This window comes from Thalassophryne amazonica, chromosome 2, assembly GCF_902500255.1.
Source record: "Thalassophryne amazonica chromosome 2, fThaAma1.1, whole genome shotgun sequence".
NCBI lineage: Eukaryota > Metazoa > Chordata > Actinopteri > Batrachoidiformes > Batrachoididae > Thalassophryne > Thalassophryne amazonica.
Genome location: NC_047104.1, coordinates 81,875,961 through 81,900,148, shown reverse-complemented (window position 1 = coordinate 81,900,148; position 24,188 = coordinate 81,875,961). Strand labels below are relative to the sequence as shown.

Below are 24,188 nucleotides of genomic sequence, written 5' to 3'. Positions count from 1 at the left end.
ATTGGCCTGTGACCATCATTCACTGGGTTGATTCACAGCCAAGTGTAGAGTGGCTGTGATGAGCATCAGCACCTCAAAATCTGAGGCCATGGTGCTCAGCAGGAGGTGTTAAATTTGGAGTCAGAGGCGTTTAAATGTAGCCTGGAAAAGGGAAGTTTGGGATCTTGTATTGGAGCTGTTGCACCCACGAACCTATCCTGGATAAGCGGTTGAAAATGAGTGAGTTGCCAGCTGATATCTGCAAAATTCATCAGAAAGTTTTGTGCGTGTTCAAAACTTTGAAGGGAGTTCAGACAGAGATCTTTCCTGCTGCCTGGACATTTCTTTTCCATTTTGAGTGTGAGAGAGTTTGACTCAGTGAGAACACTTCTAGACTGAAGGCAGAGAAAACTGACAATGTGTTGACAGTCAGCGACAGACTAGATGTTCCATTGTTTTCAGTGAGAGATGGATGGAAAAATTGACGTTTTATCTTGCGAGTAGGAATCACAGACAGCAACTAACTGATTTAATTGCAGAGTTACCTGGTTATAACAGGTACTTGAAGCCAGAGTTTTCGGCTTTAACATAAACACTGAGCAAATTGCTTCAGTGAAGTAAGTTACTGTCCACGTGGTTAATTTTGAAAACTGATTGTGCATGTCACTTTTTTTTTTCTGCTGAGATGAAAAAGTAGTTATGAGCCAGAGGCATCAGCTGACAAAGAACACATTTAATAAATGACACAAGGATAGGACAAAAGCAGACACAGACAAGTGATTTACTCTTTATTTGTGAGGAAATCAGTTGTTTTATTGAAATGGGCTGTCAGACAAATGTAGTATTAGGCCTAGTTCGTATAAATGCCGATCCCCCGAGGTAGAATTTCATGTGGAATAGTAGAGAAGCTGAATCTTTGACTGGACTTGGTTGCTTGACGCGAGGACGTTTTGCTTCTAATCGCAGAACCTTCCTCAACTAAATTTTTTGCTCTGGTAGTCTGACTTCTGTCTTGACTCTTGTCGAGAAGAATAGCAGAAGAGAGGCAGACTGCTATTGGCTAGTGACCAGTGGTGGGCACAGATAACCAAAAAATTAACTTCGATAACATAATCAGATAACTGAAAAGTTATCTTTGATAAAGTTAAAACGATAAACCACACAATACACACAATAACGTCTATAAACCCAGAGAATATATTCACAAGAGTTTTAGGCACTAGAGTTTAATGCTGTTATCCGTGGAGCCTGATCAGAGTCTCTCAAATGCATTTTTCATGTCGTGAACGTACTGAAATTATCCTATACTCATAATGCACCTGGACACAGCATGTCCACACTAAAACCTTAAATTAGCGCATTGCTTTAAAACTAAAACATATATCTGATATTTTCACTTTATAAAACTTCAGATATGACGTTAATTGAAATAACTTGTCCAAAATTAGTTTGGTTAAAATTTATTGCTGTTGTATCACTATGGGGTTAAAAGAAATGAGTTTTTTTTTTTTTTTTTGTGACCAGTTCTCCTTTGCCTGCAGAGGATGGAGCAGTTTCTTCTAGAAGCAGCTCTCCTCTTTTTGCAGAGGGTAGAACTACACATCTGCTACAAAACATTTAACAGATAGGTGTTCAACTGATTTTAAATTTTATAAGAGTTTGTAGCTGTTCAGCTTTGCTTACCACGTTAACGGTCTAAAAATTATCGGACAAAAATTTATCGGAAGATAACACTATGTAACACAATTTTTGTTCCTGGCTTCTAAGTGTTATATTTCAACTGCTTATGTCTAAAGTCTATGGAAAAATGACTACATTCAGCACAAACTTTGATTTTTTTTTTTTTTTTTTTTTTTTTTTTTTTTTAACGTTCTAGAAAGTTCTAAAAGTTTCTTGAAATTTGTAGATAATTCTGGAAACTTCTAGAAAATTCTGGACAGTTCTAGCAGTTAAAGAATATTCTAGAAGACTACTCAGTAGTAGTGAAGGCGAATCGAGAATATTCTTGAAAACAGACTAATTTCAAAATATCATTGTCCTGATCACAGAAGCAAAGTTTCTGTGGAATAACAGCTATTTTCTATTTATTTAAGGCATAACAGGTTAGGAAAACACTGTGTACCCAGGAACAAAACAAAAATAAAAATTTGTTACATAGTGTAATTAGTCCGATAATGGTTTTCAAAGATATCTGAAAAGATAATCCGATAATGAAAACATTATCTTCGATAGTTATCGGTTGTCGGATTATCAGAACTGTGCCCACCACTGCTAGTGACTAACAATTGCTCTAATTAGCACCTAGTGTGCTCATGTTAGCACTCTCCTAACGATGGTACTGACACCTCTCCTGACGATGTCAATGACTCATTACCATGAACAAAAGACTGAAACCGCTTTGACCTGAGTACCCCATTGTAAACAGGGGACAAAGCCTGTCTCAGACCCCCTCCCCGGTTAAGGTTGGGTTTCAACTGTTTCACATACAATGCTTCCTTCACTCCCCTCTCAAACCATTTCTTTTCTCTGGCTAAGATTTTAACTTCCTTGTCCTCAAACGTGTGGTTAGTGTCTTTAAGGTGGAGGTGAACTGCAGACTGAGGTCCACCGGCGCCCTCTCTGCGGTGCTGGTATAGCCTTTTGTGCAACAACTGCTTCGTCTCACGTATGTAGTGTTTGTTACAGTTTTCCTGACATCTGATAGAATACACTACATTGCTCTGTTTGTATCTAGGGATCCAGTCCTTAGGGCAAACTAATTTCTGTCTCAAGGTGTTAACAGGTTTAAAGTAAACTGGGATTTTGTGCTGTCTGAAGATCCTCTGTAGCTTTTCCCCTACTCCTGCTAAATAAGGGAGAGACACTCCTCTTTTCCTTGGCTTCGTCTCCTCTCTGTCTGGTCTCTTTGTTCTTTGGGACTTCTGCACTTTATCCAGGGATCATCGTGGGTACCCACATACTGTGAGGGCTTTCCGGACATGTTGTTGTTCTTTAGCCCTTCCCTGTAGTTGTGGGCACCTGTATGGCTCTGTGTTGAAGAGTCCTGATCACCCCGAGCTTGTGTTCAAGGGGGTGGTTTGAGCCAAAGAGCAGATATTGGTCAGTGTGAGTGTGTTTTCTGTAAACCTGTCTGGATCTGCCTGCTCTCTCCAATCGTAACATCACAGTCCAAGAAGGCTAAATGGTTGTTTCTGGCATCCTCACGTGTGAACTTGATATTGGAGTCCACCGAGTTGATGTGCTCTGTAAAGGCCTCCACGTCCTGTTGCTTTATTTTTAACCCATGTGTCATTGACCTATCTGAACCGGTGACTGGGAGAGATGCCCGCAAGGCTCTCTTCTCCACTAGCTCCATGTACAGATTGGCCACAATGGGGGATACCGGAGACCCCATCGCACAACCATGGATCTGGCTGTTCATGGATCTGGCTGTAATTCCCCCAAAACTGGAAATATGTGGTGTTAAGACAGATCTCCAAGAGTTGGCAGATGTGGTCTGGTGTAAGTTTGGTCCTTTCAAGTAGAGGCGCGTCCTCCAGCAGCCTCTGCCTCACAGCTGTGATGGCCTCAGCAGTGGGGATGCAGGTGAACAACGATGTCACATCGAATGACACCATAGTTTCATCTGCCTCCAGCTGAAGGCCCTTGATCTTGTTCACAAAATCTTGTGTGTTCTCCACATGGTGGCCAGAGTTACCCACTAAAGGAGCCAAAATCCACTTGTGGTGCTTGGCCAAATTGTAAGTGATGGAATCTGTGCTACATACAATAGGCCTAAGTGGCGCGTTCTGTTTGTGGATTTTGGACAGCCCATAGATGCATGGAGTGGCGTCCCCAGGCTACGGTCTGTAGTATGCCTGCCTGTCGATGAGTCCCTCTTTCTCCAGGTTTTGGAGGTAGTTAATGATTTTCTTCTTTTAGCTGCGTGTAGGGTCTCTCTTCAGACGCTCGTACATATTTGAGTCACTGAGCAAGTAGTTGACCTTGGTCTCATAGTTCGATGTGTTCAGGACCACCGTGCATCTGCCACTTCATGTGGAATGCCAAGAGCACTCAGACAGTGGTGGGCACAGTTCCGCTAATTATCAAAGTTAATGTTTTCATTATCGGATTAGCTTTTCAGATAACTTTGAAAACCATCATCGGACCAATTATCTTCCGATAAGTTTTGGGCCGATAATTTTTAGACCGCTAATATATTTTTGCTGACGTGGTAAACACAGCTTAACAGTTGCAAACATTTATTAAGTCTAAAATCAGTTGAGTACCTACCTGTTAAATGTTTTGTAGTAGATGGGCAGTTCTATTCTATGCAAACAGAGGGGAGCTGGTTCCAGAAGAAACTGCTCTGTCCTCTGCAGGCAAAGGAGAACTGGTCACAGAAAAGAATAAAAGCTCATTTCTTTTGACCCCATACTGATACGCTGGCAATATCACCCATGTCACCCAGAGGCATACAGTTTTAATTTATGGTTAGAATTTTAACCAAACTATTTTCAGACATGTTATTTAAATTAACGTCACGTCTGAAGTTTTATAAAGTGAAAATATCAGATATATATGTTCTCTGGGTTTATAGACGTTGTTATTGTGTTTGTACACATCTTAAACATAGCAGACACGGATTATGTGGAATTTTGTTTTGGCAAGTTTTCACGGTGTCTGCCATCTACTGGTTAATAGTGTTCATGGCAGTATGGGTGTCTGGACACCAGGAGATGGAAGTGTTCTATTTATTGTGACACCAGTTAGATGGTTATTTAATTACAACTTGACTTTAGTGCTGCCACAAACGACTATTTTGATAGTCGACTAGTCAATGATTATTTTTGCGATTAGTCGACTAGTCGGATCATACGTAATTTCCTAAATTTAAGGCTTGCAGCATTTTCCGAGAAACGTCAGGGGATGAAAACATGAATATTTCCAAATCAGTAACTATTTCTTAGACTTCATTTACATCAACCATTCATTAATACAAACAATGTGGTACTTTATAGTAAATCTGTGTCAGGTAGGCAGTTCTCAAAAACTAAATGTCCATTCTGGAAGGAGACAAATGAGGGAAGCCACCAAGACACAACTCTGGAAGAACGTTTGGCTTCTGTGAGTGGAGAAACTGGGAATAGTGCAACATTTTTATTTTATCTTCATTTTACATATAGTCCCAACTTTTGTGATTTGTGGTTGTTTCTGTTGCATTTCTAAAATTACAGTGGTGGCCAAGTGGTTAATGCGCTTGGTTTCAGTGCAGAAGGTTCTGGGTTCAAATCCCACCCCTGCCACATTTCTCCGTGTAATGTGGAGTTGCGTCAGGAAGGGCATCCGGTGTTCTGTCGAGATGAGGTGCATAGCACCTCCACTCGACAGATAAGTCTATCGAGCGGAGGTGCGTCGTCGATATGAGTTCCTCGCGTAACTGCATATGTGTGCACTGAAAAAATTACTTGACGAAGTTCGGTTATTTTGATGGGCAAGTAAATGTATAAATTGTTCATCTGAACGTAGTAATGTATAAAATTTACTCACTATAAAACGATAAGTATTTTTAACCTGGAGTTAGCTTATTTCGACAGGCAAAATCTACATATACATACATTTATGCTCCTAACGTAAAATACAGAAAATGTTTTACTTACTAGGCTATAAATACACTGAATACAATTAATAAAAAAAAAAAAACTTTGACGGAAAAAACAAAATAAAAAAATGCGCATGCGCAGTTGCACGTCGAGCGAGTCAATCAATCAATCAATCAACTTTTTTTTTATATAGCACCAAATCACAACAAACAGTTGCCCCAAGGCGCGAGTTACATCATCTCCACATGTGCAGTTGCGCGAGGCACCTCTTCTCGACGGGTGACATCTTCAAGTCCGGGGTAGAGCGATGTACGCATGCGCAGTAGCGCGACGCACCTCATCTCGACGTTCACCTCATCTCAACGGTACACCGGCGTAAAATCTATGCCAATTCAAGATGCAGATCCACCTCCGATTTACTATGGCGACCCCGAGTGCTAACAAGGGAGCATCCGAAGGGACTTATTTTTAAAGAAAAATGTGAACATTTTGTGTTTTAAAACTTTGTAGAGCAAATGCAAACACCAGACTCTTATAAAGAAGGAAAAAATACACAGACGTGCAGGCAAACTTTGATATAAACTGAACAGAACAATGCAGGCTGATTTGGCTCCCCATATTTTTTTTGTATAAATAAACCAGATTAAAATAAGAGGTAACTCACTTTGAAATGAATAAAACATATAGCTGCAGCTTATAATAACTTTGAAAAATAACAAAAATCAGCAGCTTGTATTTTTATTCTGACTCCAGTTCATTTTAGTGTGATAGTCATTTTTAAAAGTCTTTTTTTTTTTCTCCTTATCAGTCATGTTTTGTGCTTGAACACTCCATTAAGCTTAAGATTGAACAAATAAATACCTTTGGAAAATAACAGCTGTTAAACTTCAGAGTTCTCGCCTGCTTTATGTGATCTGTGCGTCTGAACATCACTGCACAGCTTCTCCACAGCAAGGTTTTTTACTCGTGTATGCATAATTTTTGCTCAGTTCATTTATTTATTCTCATTTTTAAGAATATTTAACTATTTATTTCATCTCATGATCTCATAAATTCAGTATACGATGCGCACATGGTGTGAGCAGGACGATGCCATCAGAACCACGTGGGTAGAGAGTGCAGAGAGAAGTAAAAGCAGCTCCACAGTTTGGTTCTTTTTTTTTTTTATTATACATGTTCACTCGGGTTAAAATCCTCTCTCTCTGCTCCGCGCTCGCTGTCTCACGTGCACTGATGGTTCTCAGTAGAATGTAACATCTCATGCCTCCGTTCAGGATTCTTCCTCCCCCACCCCCTCCCTCACAGTCTACAATCAGTTGACTCTGCGCGCGCGCTCACACACACACACACACACACACACACCGACAGCTCCTTCGGTAAACTGCGCATTTTAAACTGCTTTGAACAAGACGGCCACTGTTTTAATCGGCTGTCTTATCCAAATGACGGCAGGACGGCTCGCTGGCTAAAACTATGAATAGAGAGAAAAATAAAGACTTAAATAAAATAAACGACTCGACTACTAAATTAGTTGACGGTTTCAATAGTTGACGTAGTCGTGACTAGTTGACTAGTTGTGGCAGCCCTGCTTGACTTTTTTTGCAAATGTACGGAGCCCACCTCGGGACATGGTGATTACATTTTTTTTGGCCCAGATTATTGCGTTCCCTTGCAATAACCTAATACCATATTAAAGCTGCCTATCAGAGCACACAGTGAGTGAAATCAGGTGGGGGGGGAGACTGAATGCATATATATGCGCATACACACAGCAGACAGCAACAGGATTCACGGGAGGACGGTAAAAAAAGAAAACAAATGTTCATAAGACACACTAACAGGTGTTGCTACTTATAAATAAACTATATTTCATACGGAGTCTTACAGCTGTGCAAGTTGTAGCAACTTACACCCTCATCTGTCGTGAATCCTGTTGCTGTCTGCTGTGTCTGTTCGCACGCTCACATATGCGTTTAGTCCTCCCCCAACTGATTCCAATCACTGTGTCCTCTGATAGGCATGAGCTTTAATATGATATTAGGTTATTGTGAGGGAACCCAAAAACGATTGCGAGAGAACGCAATAATCTGGTCAAAAAAAATTAACCACCACGTCCCCAGGCGGGCCCTGTATAAATGCCTTTTTTTTTTTTTTTTTAATAAATAAAAAAAATGGCATATTTTACAAAAGCATATTTATATATGTAAACACCCAACACACACCTCACATTAATGTGTTGATTTTTTTACATACAATGAATGAGTCAACCAATCAGTGTTTGGTGGAGGCACATTTTACCCATAATCCCTTTCGTATCTGTCTGTTTGTTACAAAACTTTAGAATTAGTGCATTATTTAACATTAAAAGATAATGTTATATTTTAACTTTGTACAAATGACAGAATTGACATTAATGGAGTTATTCTATACCAGAAGCGATGTTAAAACTCAAAATCAGCTTGTTAGTAGTTGCAAGTGTACCAGAGACAATACTGGAAGTTATCGGTTTGCTGTAGCTTCCGATAGATTTTTGGGTGGTTTATCGATTTAGCTTTATAAAAGATCTCTCCCCCCCCACCCCCCCATTTATTTACATATATATATATATATATATATATATATATATATATATATATATATATATATATATATAACAGACACACACAGTATTAGTGCTTTATATTGTGTCTCATGTAAATTTTATTATGTTGCAGCATGTTCAGTGCTGGTTTGATCTGACTTAAAGCTGGTGGTTTTTCTTGCAGATACTTCCTCAAAGTAACAATAGTTCGTCGTTTATCTGACTTGGTAAAGGAATATGAGCTCATCATCCATCAGTTAGCCACCTACCCAGATATCAACAACTCTATTAAGATGGAAGTTGGCATAGAAGACTGTCTTCATATTGAATTTGAATACAATAAATCCAAGTAAGATCAATATGCAACTTATCTAAAAGAGTCTTCAGTGCTGATTTACAAATCCCATCATCTAAATTAATGTATTTTCCAGATACCACCTTAAGGATGTGATTGTAGGAAAGATTTACTTCCTGTTGGTCAGGATCAAGATTCAACACATGGAGCTCCAGCTCATCAAGAAGGAGATAACAGGCATCGGTAACCAAGTCCTGATTCTATTCTCTTAATGTACATGCATCTGTGGAAGGCTGAAGTCTCACTGTGATCTCAAAAGCATTTCTGTGTGTGTGTGTGTTTGATGGTGGGTACAACTGGTTTGTGTTTTTGTTTCCTAAGGTACCGTTCTAATGTAATTATTATACTTTTCAGGGCCCAGTACTACCACAGAGACAGAGACTGTTGCCAAGTATGAAATCATGGACGGAGCTCCAGTTAAAGGAGAGTCGATACCTATCAGGCTGTTCCTGGCAGGTTTGAGCTTTTTGTTTTATTGAATATGAAGTCTTCTTTATTACAATTATTTTGAACTGTGTTTTAACACCTTAAAACCAGAGTGACTTGTGGCTGGGCTAACATCCCTATACAGTGCATCCAGAAAGTATTCACAGCACTACACTTTTCCCACATTTTATGTTACAGCCTTATTCCAAAATGGATGAAATTCATTTTTTTCCAACAACGTTCTAAACACAATACTCCATAATGACATTGTGAAAGGTGTTTGATTTTTGCAAATTTCTTAAAACAAAACAAAAAACTAAGAAACCCCACATACATAAGCATTCACAGCCTTTGCCATGAAGTTCAAAATTGAGCTCAGGTGCATCCTGTTTCCACTGATCATCCTTAAGATGTTTTTGCAGTTTAATTGGAGTCCACCTGGGGGTAAATTCAGTTGACTGGACATACAACCCCTGGCAAAAATTATGGAATCACCGGCCTCGGAAGATGTTCATTCAGTTGTTTAATTTTGTAGAAAAAAAGCAGATCACAGACATGACACAAAACTAAAGTCATTTCAAATGGCAACTTTCTGGCTTTAAGTAACACTATAAGAAATCAGGAAAACAAATTGTGGCAGTCAGTAACGGTTACTTTTTTAGACCAAGCAGAGGGAAAAAAAATATGGAATCACTCAATTCTGAGGAAAAAATTATGGAATCATGAAAAACAAAAGAACGCTCCAACACATCAGTATTTTGTTGCACCACCTCTGGCTTTTATAACAGCTTGCAGTCTCTGAGGCATGGACTTAATGAGTGACAAACATTACTCTTCATAAATCTGGCTCCAACTTTCTCTGATTGCTGTTGCCAGATCAGCTTTGCAGGTTGGAACCTTGTCATGGACCATTTTCTTCAACTTCCACCAAAGATTTTCAATTGGATTAAGATCCGGACTATTTGCAGGTCATGACATTGACCCTATGTGTCTTTTTGCAAGGAATGTTTTCACAGTTTTTGCTCTATGGCAAGATGCATTATCTTGAAAAATGATTTCATCATCCCCAAGCATCCTTTCAATTGATGGAATAAGAAACGTGTCCAAAATGTCAACGTAAACTTGTGCATTTATTGATGGTGTAATGACAGCCATCTCCCCAGTGCCTTTACCTGACATGCAGCCCCATATCATCAATGACTGTGAAAATTTACATGTTCTCTTCAGGCAGTCATCTTTATAAATCCCATTGGAACGGCACCAAACAAAAGTTCCAGCATCATCACCTTGCCCAATGCAGATTCGAGATTCATCACTGAATATGACTTTCATCCAGTCATCCACAGTCCATGATTGCTTTTCCTTAGCCCATTGTAACCTTGTTTTTTCTGTTTAGGTGTTAATGATGGCTTTCGTTTAGCTTTTCTGTATATAAATCCTATTTCCTTTAGGCGGTTTCTTACAGTTCGGTCACAGACGTTGACTCCAGTTTCCTCCCATTCGTTCCTCATTTATTTTGTTGTGCATTTTCGATTTTTGAGACATATTGCTTTAAGTTTTCTGTCTTGACGCTTTGACGTCTTCCTTGGTCTACCAGTATGTTTGCCTTTAACAACCTTCTCATGTTGTTTGTATTTGGTCCAGAGTTTAGACACAGCTGACTGTGAACATCCAACATCTTTTGCAACATTGCGTGATGATTTACCCTCTTTTAAGAGTTTGATAATCCTCTCCTTTGTTTCAATTAACATCTCTCGTGTTGGAGCCATGATTCATGTCAGTCCACTTGGTGCAACAACTCTCCAAGGTGTGATCACTCCTTTTTAGATGCAGACTAACGAGCAGATCTGATTTGATGCAGGTGTTAGTTTTGGGGATGAAAATTTACAGGGTGATTCCATAATTTATTCCTCAGAATTGAGTGAGTCCATATTTTTTTTTTTTTTCCCCTCTGCTTGGTCTAAAAAAGTAACCGTTACTGACTCCACAATTTTTTTTCTTGATTTCTTATAGTGTTTCTTAAAGCCAGAAAGTTGCCATTTGAAATGACTTTAGTTTTGTGTCATGTCTGTGATCTGTTTTTTTTTTTTTTTCTACAAAATTAAACAACTGGATGAACATCCTCCGAGGCCGGTGATTCCATAATTTTTGCCAGGGGTTGTAGATTTGAAAGACACACACCTGTCTACATGTAAGGTCCCACAGTTGACAGTGCATGTCAAAGCACAAACAAAGTATGAAGTCAAAGGAATTGTCTATAGACCTCTGAGACAGGATTGTCTTGAGGCACAAATCTGGGAGACGTGTACAGAAACATTTCTGCTGCGTTGAAGGTCCCAATGAGCACAGTAGCCTCTATCATCCTTAAATGGAAGAAATTCAGATCCACTAGGACTAGAGCTGGCCACCTGTATAAACTGAGTGATTGGGGATGAAGGCCTTAGTCAGAGAGGTGGCTAAGAACCTGACGGTCACTCTGTCAGACCTCCAGCATTCCTCTGTGGAGAGAGGAGAACCTTCAAGGTGGACAACCATCTCGGCAGCAATCCACCAATTAGGACTGTATGGTAGAGTGGTCAGTGGAAGCCACTTCCTCTTTGCAGCACATCTCAAACTCCATCAGGTTGGATGGGGAGCGTTGGTGCACGGCCGTTTTTAGATCTCTCCAGAGATGTTTGGTCAGATTCAGGTCTCTGGCTGGGCCACTCTGGGATGTTCAGAGTTGTCCTGAAGCCACTCCTTTCATATCTTAGTTGCATGCTTCGTGTCCTGCTGAAAGACGGTTGCCCCAGTCTGAGGTCAAGACCACTCTGGAGCAGATTTTCATCCAGGATGTCTCTGTAAATTGCTACATTTGTCTTTCCCTCAATCCTGACTAGTCTCCCAGTTTCTGCCACTGAAAAACATCCCCATACCATGATGCTGCCACCACCACCACGCTTCACTGTAGGGATGGTGCCTGGTTTCCTCCAAACGTGACACCTGGCATTCACGCCAGCTCTAGGTGGCTGCCATATGCCCTTTAAGCCCCTTTCACACCAGGGCCAACTTAGAATTGTGTATTGTGGCCTACAGTCTATGCCAAGTTTTTGCTCCCTACGCAGAAGTATGCTGAGGTCTACGCGAGGAGGACGCAAAAAAAAAATTAACCGGTTTAATTTTTTCTGTGTGGAGTGCTGGACGCAGAATGCACACAGTTTTTAAGCAGGTCTGCACAGCACGGCGCTACTGTACACATCCAAAAACTGAGTGCGTTCATTCAGAATGAATCGGCTATAGAACAGGTGTAGCACTTGTGGCCCTGCATGATCACGCACCCTGCAGCGCCTCTGTGTGCTTACTACACGTGATCGAACTGGTGGACGTGTTTGCGCTCAAAACAGGTATTCAAACCTCAACCAAATCCAAAGAAACAGCAGGTCTTGGAAGAAAAAAAGAGAGCAGAGATACAGCGCTTGCGCTCTCTCACTCTTTAGAATACTGACAAGAATCAGGATATTTAAGTATGCTTGTAGGTTTAAAAGGCAATATTTTGTACTTTTTTGGTGGGGGCAGGGGCACAGTGGAACTCTGAACTTTGCGATCTGTTTCATGCAGACAGTTTCATTCACACACTGAGGAAAGGGGCTTTACCTGTTGATTTCTGTCCGATGCACCATCACAGTCTGAGCACTGTATCCACATAAAGCCTGATTTTGGAAACGACATCTGAAAATAGTTTTAATTCCTTGTTGTATCTGGAAACGTAGTGTTTTAAAACGAGTCCCTGCCCTACGATTGGATTTTGGAAAACCATGTGACAGAGAACCAATTCCGATTGGACACCCACATTGCGCATATCACACGTTCTATGAGGAGTACCAAGATGGCCGACGGTGGATCGACAATCCGCAGAGTTAACTTTTCAGCAAAAACAAAAAGTAACTTTCTATTTCCTATCATTAAAAAGTTATTTACAATTTAGTAAAGCTTGGTCCCAGCCGTCGTATACGACGGCTGCGGCCCCAGAGGGTTAATGGCAAATGGCAGTAATTCCCAGAACCCCTCCGGACGACTAGTGAATCTGAATGTTTCAACCTCTTAGCAGTTTTTTATGCTAGAAATAAGGTCTACACAACGTGGGTTTAATAAAAAGCCTGACCGACGCAATGAAGCACATTTGACACATTACTACATAAACTGAGTTAATCAAACTGAGTTGAACTGAAACGGGAGAAATGTGGGGTGCGAGGTTACCACAGTCCAGCATTAGGGGTCTTCAGCTGGTTCAGAACGCTGCCGCCAGACTTCTGACACGTAGCAGAAGGTCTGAACATATCACACCCATTTTGGCATCTTTGCACTGGCTGCCTGTCTCTGAGAGCAGATTTTAAGGTTTTGCTATTGACTTATAAGGTTGTTCATGGACTGGCACCATCTTATCTGGCTGATCTGGTGGAACTCTACGTGCCGGCCTGGGCTTTGCGGTCGCAGGATGCGGGACTTCTCTGTGTTCCTAGGGTGAAGAAGTCGTCAGCAGGTCAAAGAGCCTTTTCGTATCATGCACCCACCCTGTGAAACAGTCTTCCTGCGACCGTGAGGCAGTCTGAGTCCATGGACATTTTTAGGTCAAGACTCAAAACCTATTTTTATTCTCTCTTATGAATAGTTTTTATTTTATTTGTTTTATTCTTTTACTTCTGTTTTATGTATTTTTTTATTCATTTTTAATTATTTATTCAATTTTATGTTGACTTGTTTTATGTAAGGCGCCTTGAGATGGCTTTTGCAGTGATTTGGTGCATTATAAGCTAATTAAATTTAAATTAAATGTAATCGCAAAGTTATTACAAACAACATTCTTGATGAACACATTTAAGCAGGGGTGTAAGCAGCTCAGTTGAATGGAGTCAGAGCTCCATCTACTGGACAAACGGTGCAAGGACATTTTACATTGCCGACGCAAACATTATTTCAGTAACTGTTCTGTCAGTAACTGTTCTGTTTATGAGAAATCGGCGGTCTGTCTGCAGAATTTCGGCCGATAGTGAGTACTTTGAAAAGGGCTTATATTGGCCGGGCTCTACTCCATACGCATTTTAGTGCAACTGTATGCAAGCCCGATGTGAAAGGGGCGTTACTGAGAAGTGGCTTCTGTCTAGCCACTCTACCATACAGGCCTGATTGGTGAATTGCTGCAGAGATGGTTGTCTTTCTTGAACCTTCTCCTCTCTGTGCTGTAAATACTTTCTTGATGCACCGTAGGTTCTGTCTGGGCAGTAGATGGGCTTAGGAAATTTTGTTAGGATTTTGGTGGATAGATTTGCATATTGAGCATGAAGTGATGCTGTGAACACTTTCACTTATGGCACGTGAGATGCAGCATTTTATAAAGAATGGACTTGTTTCTGTGTGTCATTGTTTTGCACAGTGTGAAATACACTGTAGTGGCCACACAGGTATGTTTTACTAATTCCAATCTGTTGAGTTCTGATTGGAAATTTGAAGTTTGAAGTGTCTGTTGTTTACTTCATGGTGGAAATGTCTGTGTCACTTCTTTTGCTGTACACTAGGATACGACCTCACACCCACCATGAGAGATGTTAACAAGAAGTTCTCTGTTCGGTACTTCCTAAATCTGGTGCTGGTTGACGAAGAAGACAGGAGATATTTTAAGCAACAGGTAACATACACACAGACATGTCATCAGACCATGTCAGACTTGAATACAGTCTGAAATTCTGCAGAACTGGCTGTGCAAATATCAAAATTTTTTAAATTGCAGCATTTGACACTATATTAGTCTGTTATTCTTGGTTATTGTTCAAATATCTCTTAATCTGAACAAAAAAGAAATTTAATGTTTGAGGAAAATCTGTTACAACCTCAAATCAGTTGGGACAGTGTGGAAAATGCAGGGGGGGGGCGGTACTGGAGTGGTTCTTATAATTACTTTGTCTTCTGTTTCATTGCTGACAGTTTGAAACCAAGATATTTCAAACCTGCAAATCAAGTCTGGGAGCATGTGACGGTGCCACATCCATGACACCAAGAAACAGCTTTTGCTCCAAGATGACAATCACCCAATCAGATGTATTTAAAAAAAAAAAAGTTGGATTGGGGGCAATTTAGAGCTAGTAATGACATTAAAAAATATTAATCTTCAAACAGGTGAAGTCAGCAGGTGATTGGAATCATGATTTGGTACAAAAGCAGTATCCACAAAAGACTGAGTCTTCAAAGAACAATGATGGACTGATTATCTCCAGTTTGTCAACAAATGCATGCGAAAGCTGAAATGTTGGAAAAACAATGCTCCTAAAAGATTGGAAGGGATTACATAGTTTTCTCCCACAGTACATATATCAAGGCCAAGGGAGCAAGCCTTATCTGAACATCATTCTTCTCCAATCCCTCAGATGACACTGTATCAAGAATCAGCAACTGATAAAACCACAAGGTCAAGGAATTACTGTGGGAAACCTTTTATCAAGCACTACAGTGTGGCGTTTAATTCACAAATGCCACTTAAAAACTGGTATGTGGGGTTGTCAGTGCTGTTGGCAAAAGTAATTCATACTTCTCCGGTGTCTGCATTGGTGCAGAAAAGCATACTGAGAATTTAGAGAAAGGTGCTGCCTTTGAGATGACTCTTTTTTTTCTTTTCTATGGATGAAAATGCATTTTTCAACAAGATGATGTAAAACCACATTATGCACAGATTACAAAGGCACGGCAGTGAAAGAAGGTGATACTGATACTGAATTGGCTTGCCTCTACCTCTGACCTGTCTCTAATAGAGAACGTGCAGAATTTTGAAACAGAAAATGCAAGTACGACTGTGCTGTTGCACACCTTATGACATGTTTATAGGAAGAATAGGACAAAATAACACCTGAAACGCTTTATTGCTTGTATACTCAATCAAAATGTCTTAATTGTTGTGAGGAATGCCATTACAAAGTGGTAAATGCTTTCATGTCCCAACATTTTTTGAAATGTATTGCAGGCTCTAAATACAGAAGTGCATGTACATGAACAAATGAATTGAAGTTGACCACATGAAAACCTTAAATATTTTGGGTTCATACTGTCTGCAGTAAAATTTTCCCACTGCCCTTTGCCATCCCAGTTTTTTCTGATTTGGAGTTGTATATAACTTGGCATTTCTTACATGAATTACACAACACTTTTATTCGGTTTCTATGCCTGTTCAGGAGATTGTTCTGTGGAGAAAAGCTCCAGAGAAGCTGAGAAAAAGAAACTTCCATCAGCGCTACGAGTCTCCAGAGTCCCAAACCCAGCCTGTTAATGCAGAACAGCCAGAGATGTGAGGCCGACCTTACTGAACTGAGAACACAGACCAATGCTTCACTGCTGAACAGCCAGAGGTGTATGTCCCTGGACTGAGCAATTACACATGCATTCTGACATACGAGTCATTAAACAGCTTGAAATCTAAGCTGTCCTACCACAGTTATTCTTGAGGACTGACACACAGTTGCACATAGATGCACAAGCATACTGTCAAAGTCTGCGGAATGTTGATGATACAGGACTACCATTCATGTTGATGCAGCTAAGTTAAGCAAGCAAATCTGTGATCTCGAAGTCTGAAACAGAAAATGAAGCCATAGTATCTTTTTTTTTTTTAAGATTATATACATCTCTGTGCAATATAAAACAAAAGGAAAAATAGAAAAGTTGTATAATGTCCCAAGATGACCACTACATTTACCCTAGTCTTCTGCAGCAGGTGCTTCTATTTTTCAGTATACTGAATGGTAGAATCTCAGAAAACAACAATTCTCCCTCCACCATCTACGGAATAGCACATCAATTTATCTGATTGGTGATTTAACATGTTCAAAGGTATGAGCTTCAAGGTTAAAGTAAGTTGGAGCACTTTGTATTAAAATACCGGAGCAAGGTTACGGTCAATTCTGCTTTCGTTCTAGATAATATAGCATGGTAATTTCCAATTCACAAGTACCATATTTTCAAGAATATGTTGCAGGTTTCTCATGAGTTTGAGAGGTCCTGCGACTTCTATTCCGAAAAATCGTGTATTCATTACTACTAATAATGCTAACTTTTTATATAGGGCTTTCCCAGTAATCAAAGCACTAGACAAAATAAACTCCAGTAATAAAATAATAAATGTCAGTCATAAAAATACACTACAACAATGCACAAAATCCTAAATTCGAGACCTGGTAATGCATAAAAGTGACTTGCACTCTGGAAAACTGTAACTCCATTAGAGAGAAATACACACTTTAAAAAAAAGCTTCCCCCCTCCACTAAATCAAAGCAAACTTTATTTAATACACTGCAGGTTTGTCTTAAACTGATGACAGTTGTAGAGTTGGGTTATACCTAGTCAACATGAAAGGAAATTATTCGATTCTTCACCCTTCAGGGTGGGAAAACTTTTTTGTATTGCTGAGACATGGTTAAGTAGGAGGTATGGAATCTGTTACGTTCTGGAATCTGTTTGACACAAGTATTTGTCAGGAGAGTATGTGGGAGTGTACCTTCTAGTACTGGAGAGGATCTGCAATTTCAGGGAAATCAACAGGTGATGTCTCAGTCTGCTGATAATGGTGACAGTGAAAGGAATTTCATGGTATTGAAAGATTGTGAACATCCAAAGGGCAACTATTCAGGAAAAATTGCTTTCCCGGAAAGGAAAGATGTGTGTACACACACACACAGGGGATGGAGTTTCTGGAATTTTAAGATTTGTCATTTGGTTATGTAAGTAAAATGCAACATATTGAATTGGTGGTGGTTGTGTTTTTTTGTTGTTGTTGTTTTTTTGGGGGGTGCACATGTTATTCTTGGACTTGGACTTTGTCCCACCTTACATTAAGGAAGCCTGCATAGTGCCCATTGGACAAATGTCTTAAATGTGTTATGGAAATTGTTACTAATTTTAAAGTGGAGTTATGCTTAATTGCAAAAGGAAGATATTTGTGCCCAAAACTTTCTCAACATTGTATAAAACTTGCTTTTCACTTTAAAATCAAGTTATGGGGTCAAATTTCCAAAACTAATATCACCTATTAAAATTCACTTTGTTTGATTCAGAAAGAACGCCAAAGCCACTTCAGTGAAATTTGAGTAAATTGTCGCAGCTGATTGTCAAAGTAAGACTAATATATAATGGCTTGTTCAATATGCTGCACAATACATTTCACTTTTGTTGAATTTTGAATGCTGTGTTTACCAGTTTGTTGTTGCTCTTTGCTCCACATTAATTTAATCTTTATAATTTGAGGATTCACTGTTTTCCTGGTTGTTTTATTGAAAAAACACATTGTCTCAAAACTCCTGTTTCAATGAGTAAGTGTTCCTGTCCTGTTGTTTTTGTGGCTCACATCAACTGGTGTCAGCTGATACAGTTCAGTTGACTTTAGGCATGTGGATTTTCTTGAGATTCCTTTTAAGCATATGAAAGCTGGTTTTGATTCAGCCTGAAAATGGCTTGTCATCCCCACACTGATATATTTCAGTGCCTATGTAGGGGGTAAAAAATGACAACAAAAAACCATAGCTGTGATGAGTCTGTACATGGTTTCATTGTTTTTGTTGGGTTCATCAGCCTGTCTGCTGTCCTTTATAAATGTTGCATGTTTCTTGCAGCTGCTTTTGTAAACACTGGAGGGGGCACTCTATCACCGGTGCCTAGACAGCAGCGTGACAATGACTTAAGTGAGGTAACTGGTCCTGTCGACAAATTGGTTCCTAAACTCTGATTGCCTTTTGCACCTTGCCGTCCAGTGCAGACAACTTCACCTCAAAGGTCACCTCTGCACAGCAGAGATTGTGCTCATTTACACATCACTACTTCTGTTCCTTAGGATGAAAGTTTGCTTACTTTGTGTTGCAACTCAGAAACTAATGCTGCATTAACTTCTTGACACTTAAACGGTTGCAATTCAATTTTTCTTCACACGATAGAATCTGGAGCTTGAATTTTTTTTTTTCTTTTTTCTGGAATCTGTATGATTTATAGTGGGCTATATATATATATATATATATATATATATATATATATATTTTTTTTTTTTTTTTTTTTTTTTTTTTTTTTTTTTCCTGTCATTGCTGTGGGTCCTATACTTTGGTGTATTTACAGAAAGCTGTCACTATCCTGTCTACTGCATGTTTGTCATTACAATGTCCAATCACGTGTGTATGATTGTACATAGCTATGTATATACACACAGACCCAAATATAAAATTAATCATGAATAAAGCTAAATTTATACTGAACTTAAGATTGTTCATACTTTAGCTTTGTGTGTGTGCGTAGACGCCTGGCACAGAGGTCAAATCAAAATGCCTCAAATGCATACAGTGCGTCTGGAAAGTATTTTTAGTCTTATTCCAAAATTGATTTTATTTTTTTCCTCAGTTATGATGACGTGGATTTTATTTTATTTTATTTTTTTTGGAGATTTTCACAAATGTATTACATAAGAACTAAGAAATCACATGTACATAAGTATTCACAGCCGTTGCCATTGAGCTCAGGTGCCTCCTGTTTCCACTGATCATCGTTGAGATGTCCACCTGGGGTAAGCTCAGTTGATTGGACAATGATTTGGAAAGACACACACCTGTCTACATATAAGGTCCCACGGTTGACCGTGCATGTCAGAGGACAAACCAAGCGTGAAGTCAAAGGAATTGTCTCCAGGAACTGCTCATAATCTGGCCTGTGCTTCTCCGTCTGGTTTCCCTCTGCGGCTGTCTCAAAACACGACAGACGCAGACTTCAGCGAACTGTTATCTGCAGGAAAAAAGTCGTCGGAGCCAGCCTGCCCTCCAGCCAGGATTTATCTTGGTCCAAGACCGGGAACCCAGCTGCTAACATCTCTGCAGACTCCTCACACTCTGGACACACTCTGTTTAAACTCCTCCCCTCTGGTCAACATTACAGCCCTCTGTCAAAACGAGGCACAGAAACAGTTTCTTTCCACAGGCCAAATTTAACCAGGTAAGAAACTCGGTAATTCATATACCTGATGTACAACTTCAGTCTGTCTTGTTTCTCCATTGCACATTTTTCTATTGCAAGTTTTATTTGCACATTTTTGTCTGTTTAGTGTTAATTTATACACAGCTGGTCTGCTCTGTGTCAGCCTGATCCCGTCAGATCTCAGAAGCTAAGCAGAGCAGGATCTGGTTAGTACTTGGGTGGGAGACCTCTTTGGAACACCAGTAGGTGTGTGTTTCTCCGGGTAAAACTGGAGTTGCGTCAGGAAGGGCATCCAGCGTAAAACTTGTGCCAATTACCGATGCGGATCTGGCTGTATCCGCTGTGGTGACCCCGAACGAAACCGGGAGCAGCCGAATGAACAACAACCAGGGTTGGGAGGGTTACTTTAAAAATGTAGTCCGATACAGTTACTAGTTACCTGTTGAAAAATGTAGTCAGTAACATAATCCAAGTACCATAATATTAAAGTAATGTAATTTGATTACTTTCAATTACTTCTGGATTACTCCAATATCAAAAATGGTAATACAGACAAAAAGAAACTGAATAGAAATAGTCTTGACCACAGTACAGTTTATTAAGCAAAAATAAGGCTGGTTCTTTTACATGGCATGCTCTGTTTTACTTCACATTATGAATTAAGTGCACCCACAATGTTTTTTAAACACCCAGTGTTCACCTGCTAAATTTTCAACAGCAAAAAAAAGGCAAACGAATGATAATGAAAACTCAGGTGGTGGGCAGATGAATTTGTAATTAAAAGTGGCTTGCAGAACAATATACAAAACAAAAAATTCTGCTGCTTCAGAATCAGAAGAAGTTTATTGCCAGTGAACAGGATTCACAGACTAGGAATTTGCTTCGGTACAATGGTGCAACATTAAGAAGAGATAAAATGCTAAGATAAAATATAACGTGTCAAAATAAGATAAAGGAAATATGAAAGGCTGTGTGCAACAGAGAAACAGAAAAAACAGTGCAGTGGGAGGAGTGCAATTAAAAACCAAAGTACACTGTCTAAAGTGACCTATGATAAGGTGACTGAGTTATGAGGAGTTCATGAGTCTAACGGCAGAGGGGAAGAAACTTATTATGGCGGGAGGTTCTGGTCCAGAGGGACCGTAACCGCCTGACCGAGGGGAGTGGTTTGAACAGACCGTGTGCAGGATGAGAAGGGTCAGCTGTGATCCGACCTGCTCGGCCCAGATTCCTGGAGACGTGCAGGTCGTGGAGAGATGGAAGGCTACAGCCGATCACCTTCTCAGCTGCAGTCTGTGTCTGTCCCTGGCTGTGGCCCCGGCGTACCACACCGTGATGGAGTAGCAGAGGATGGACTCGATGATGGCCGTGTAGAACTGCACCATCAGCTGGACAGGCAGCTTGGCCTTCTTCAGCTGCCGCAGGAAGTACATCCTCTGCTGGGCCTTCTTGATGAGGGAGCTACTTGTTCAGTAAACATAAAATTATCTTACTTTAGTCTGTCACATAGCATATGCACCATGTTTAATATATCAGTCTACTTATTGAACTTTGAAAATAAGAACAGCATAATGAAAGTCATTAAGTATAAATACTGTCAGTAAGGAGGCGTGGTCGCCATTTTAATTCAAGGCAAGTTATTGATTTGTGTGCATAGAAGTTCAAGAAACAGGTGGAATATGCCGGAAAGCTGCGCATGTTGGCAAAGCCGCAAATGGAGGAACAAGGGAGACAATATTTCCTTCCATAAGTAGGCTTGGGGAGTAACGGAATACATGTAACGGCGTTACGTAATTAGGATACAAAAAAGGTAACTATTCCGCTACAGTTACAGAAAAAAGACGTATTCAGATTACAGGTATATTTAGTAAAAATGGGAATTAGTTCACAGGATTACAATTTTAATGCATTTTATATTATCTGTATATTTTTTTCGACGTCTCCGGCAAAAATATTGATGAAGTTCCCGTATGTTAATGCATTTTCAAAGGAGATCCGTGACTGAACACACTCAGAAAAATGCTGTCCATAAGTAAAAATCCACTCACTGACCAATATCTGCTTTTTGGCTCAAACCACCACCTTGAACACAAGCTCGGTGTGATCAGGACTCAACACAGAGCCCTACAGGTGCCCACAACTACAGAGGGTAGGGCTAAAGAACAACAACTTGTCCGGAAAGCCCGCACGGTGTGTGTGTACCCACGATGGTCCCTGGAGAAAGTGCAGAAGTTCCAGAGACCAGACAGACTGGAGACAGAGACAAGAAGAGGAATGTCTCTCCCTTATTTAGCAGAAGTAGGGGAAAAACTAAGAGGATCTTCAGACGGCACAAAATCCCAGTTTACTTTAAATCTGTTAACACCTTGAGACAGACATTAGTTCACCCTAAGGACAGGATCCCTAGTTACAAACAGAGCAATGTAGTGTATTCTATCAGATGTCAGGAAAACTGTAACAAACACTACATAGGTGAGACTAAGCAGCCCTTACACAAAAGGCTATACCAGCACCGCAGAGAGGACGCCAGTGGACCTCAGTCTGCAGTTCATCTCCACCTTAAAGTAGACCTGCATTGAAATAAATGTGGTCAGATTTCAGAAAGAAATAGCTGATATGTATTTATAAGACCCTTGTGAATGCAGTAAAGTAAATCTGTAAGCCCAAATTTGTAATTCAGCGGAGAAATCTTCGTTTAAAAATGACAAATTTGCAGCTAAAATTTAGCCCTCTGTGAAAACAGTTTGTACAGCCGTATCATTTCCATGACGTCAGGGACAACACGACGCGCTCCCGCCTTCAGTCCGATCCCGCATTGAAATTGATTTTATCTGTTAGTAATGTTACTTATACATGTCCTGGTTTCAACATCCAAAAGTAAGCTGCAATGAATGTGAGATACAGATCTGTGTGCTCAGATCAGCAACGACATCGACAGCGGGCGCCGTTCTTCCTCTCCTGCTCTCTGCCTCCGCTGCGCTTATTAAGTCTGCGGGCTCGTTTGACCGTTGGGGTTTTACATAATTATTGTATGGCCTTGCCTTACAATATAAGGCGCCTTGGGGCAACTGTTTGTTGTGATTTGGCGCTATATAAAAAAAAAAATTGATTGATTATTGGCAGAATTATTGGGGAGGCTGAGAGGGGGACTCGGCTCATTATTGAGGGAGCTTAAGCCCCCCCTTGGCACCGCTGCTGCTAATAAAGGTTTAAAAACAATAGATGTATAATCCATGGTAGGCATGTTTAGAATGAAATTGATAAAACCCTTTCTGTCAAATTCGGAATCTGTGGTTTCATATACCCAAAAACATAAAAAAAAAAAATAGGTTAGATTTTTTTCATTTTATTTATTTATTTTTTTAAGTCCCAAATTACCTTTTGAAAATGTCAATTTCATGAACAAGTGCTAAAATATGTACCCACAATTTCAGTCCGCGGGTTCCACCTTGTGGAACACCCATTACATCAAATAGAAAAACAAAGCATGGTGGGGGAAAAAGATAATTTTCGTTGCTGATTTAATGGATGAACGCTGCTCATTCTTAGAATTAGAATCCTTAAAGACAAAATTTAATATTCAATGCTGTTATAGTGATTATAATCAATTATGTAGAGCTATTCCTGGCCCATGTACAATTGATTAAAAAAAACAAACTGTCATTCAACTCTACAGATTTTCTTACCAAAATTACCATTAGGACAAATCTACATTACTGGGCGGCTTTGCTTGAGCTGCTGCCCCCGCGACCCGAGCTCCGGATAAAGCGTAAGAAAATGGATGGATGGATGATTAAAAAACATAATAGAATAATACAAAATATTTTCATGCAGAATTTATTTAATGATTTTACAAGGACATTAAATTAAGCGAAACAAATCTAAAAATTACAAACAAATTTATAACATATCAAATGGCCAATCACACCAAAAGCCAAAGAAGTACAATTTAAAACAATGGACTATTATCCAACACCAGAAACACTAAAGAAGAGGTTTGGGTTTGAGGTTGAGCCATCTTGTTTCTGTAAGGTGGAGCAAGAAACTACTGAACATATATTTTATTCCTGCTCATTTATATGTATATTAAAAAAAAAATTGGCAAGATGTTTTTGATTGGCTAGGCCAAAAAAATTGGTATTACACCATTTGACAAAAATCAAATTTTAACTTACAAATATGATACTCCCAAAAACTTTGAACTTATATCATTTTAGTTTTAGGTAAATAACATATTCATGTGTGTAAATGGAAAAATAAATCCCCCTCAGTTATATGTTTTAAAAACGAATTGATTAA

The 24,188-nt window shown here is 39.7% G+C and overlaps 1 protein-coding gene across 1 annotated transcript in view; it reads left to right on the top strand.

The window, feature by feature from the left end:
- vps26a (VPS26, retromer complex component A) overlaps positions 1-18,426 on the top strand; it is a 37,617-nt gene extending 19,191 nt beyond the window's left edge. The window contains exons 5-9 of the mRNA XM_034188505.1: positions 8,327-8,491; positions 8,574-8,680; positions 8,852-8,953; positions 14,476-14,585; positions 16,120-18,426. Of these exons, the coding sequence (XP_034044396.1) occupies positions 8,327-8,491; positions 8,574-8,680; positions 8,852-8,953; positions 14,476-14,585; positions 16,120-16,236 (601 nt within the window). The 3' untranslated portion in view covers positions 16,237-18,426. The remainder of the gene's footprint in view (positions 1-8,326; positions 8,492-8,573; positions 8,681-8,851; positions 8,954-14,475; positions 14,586-16,119) is intronic.
- Positions 18,427-24,188: the final 5,762 nt, after the last annotated feature.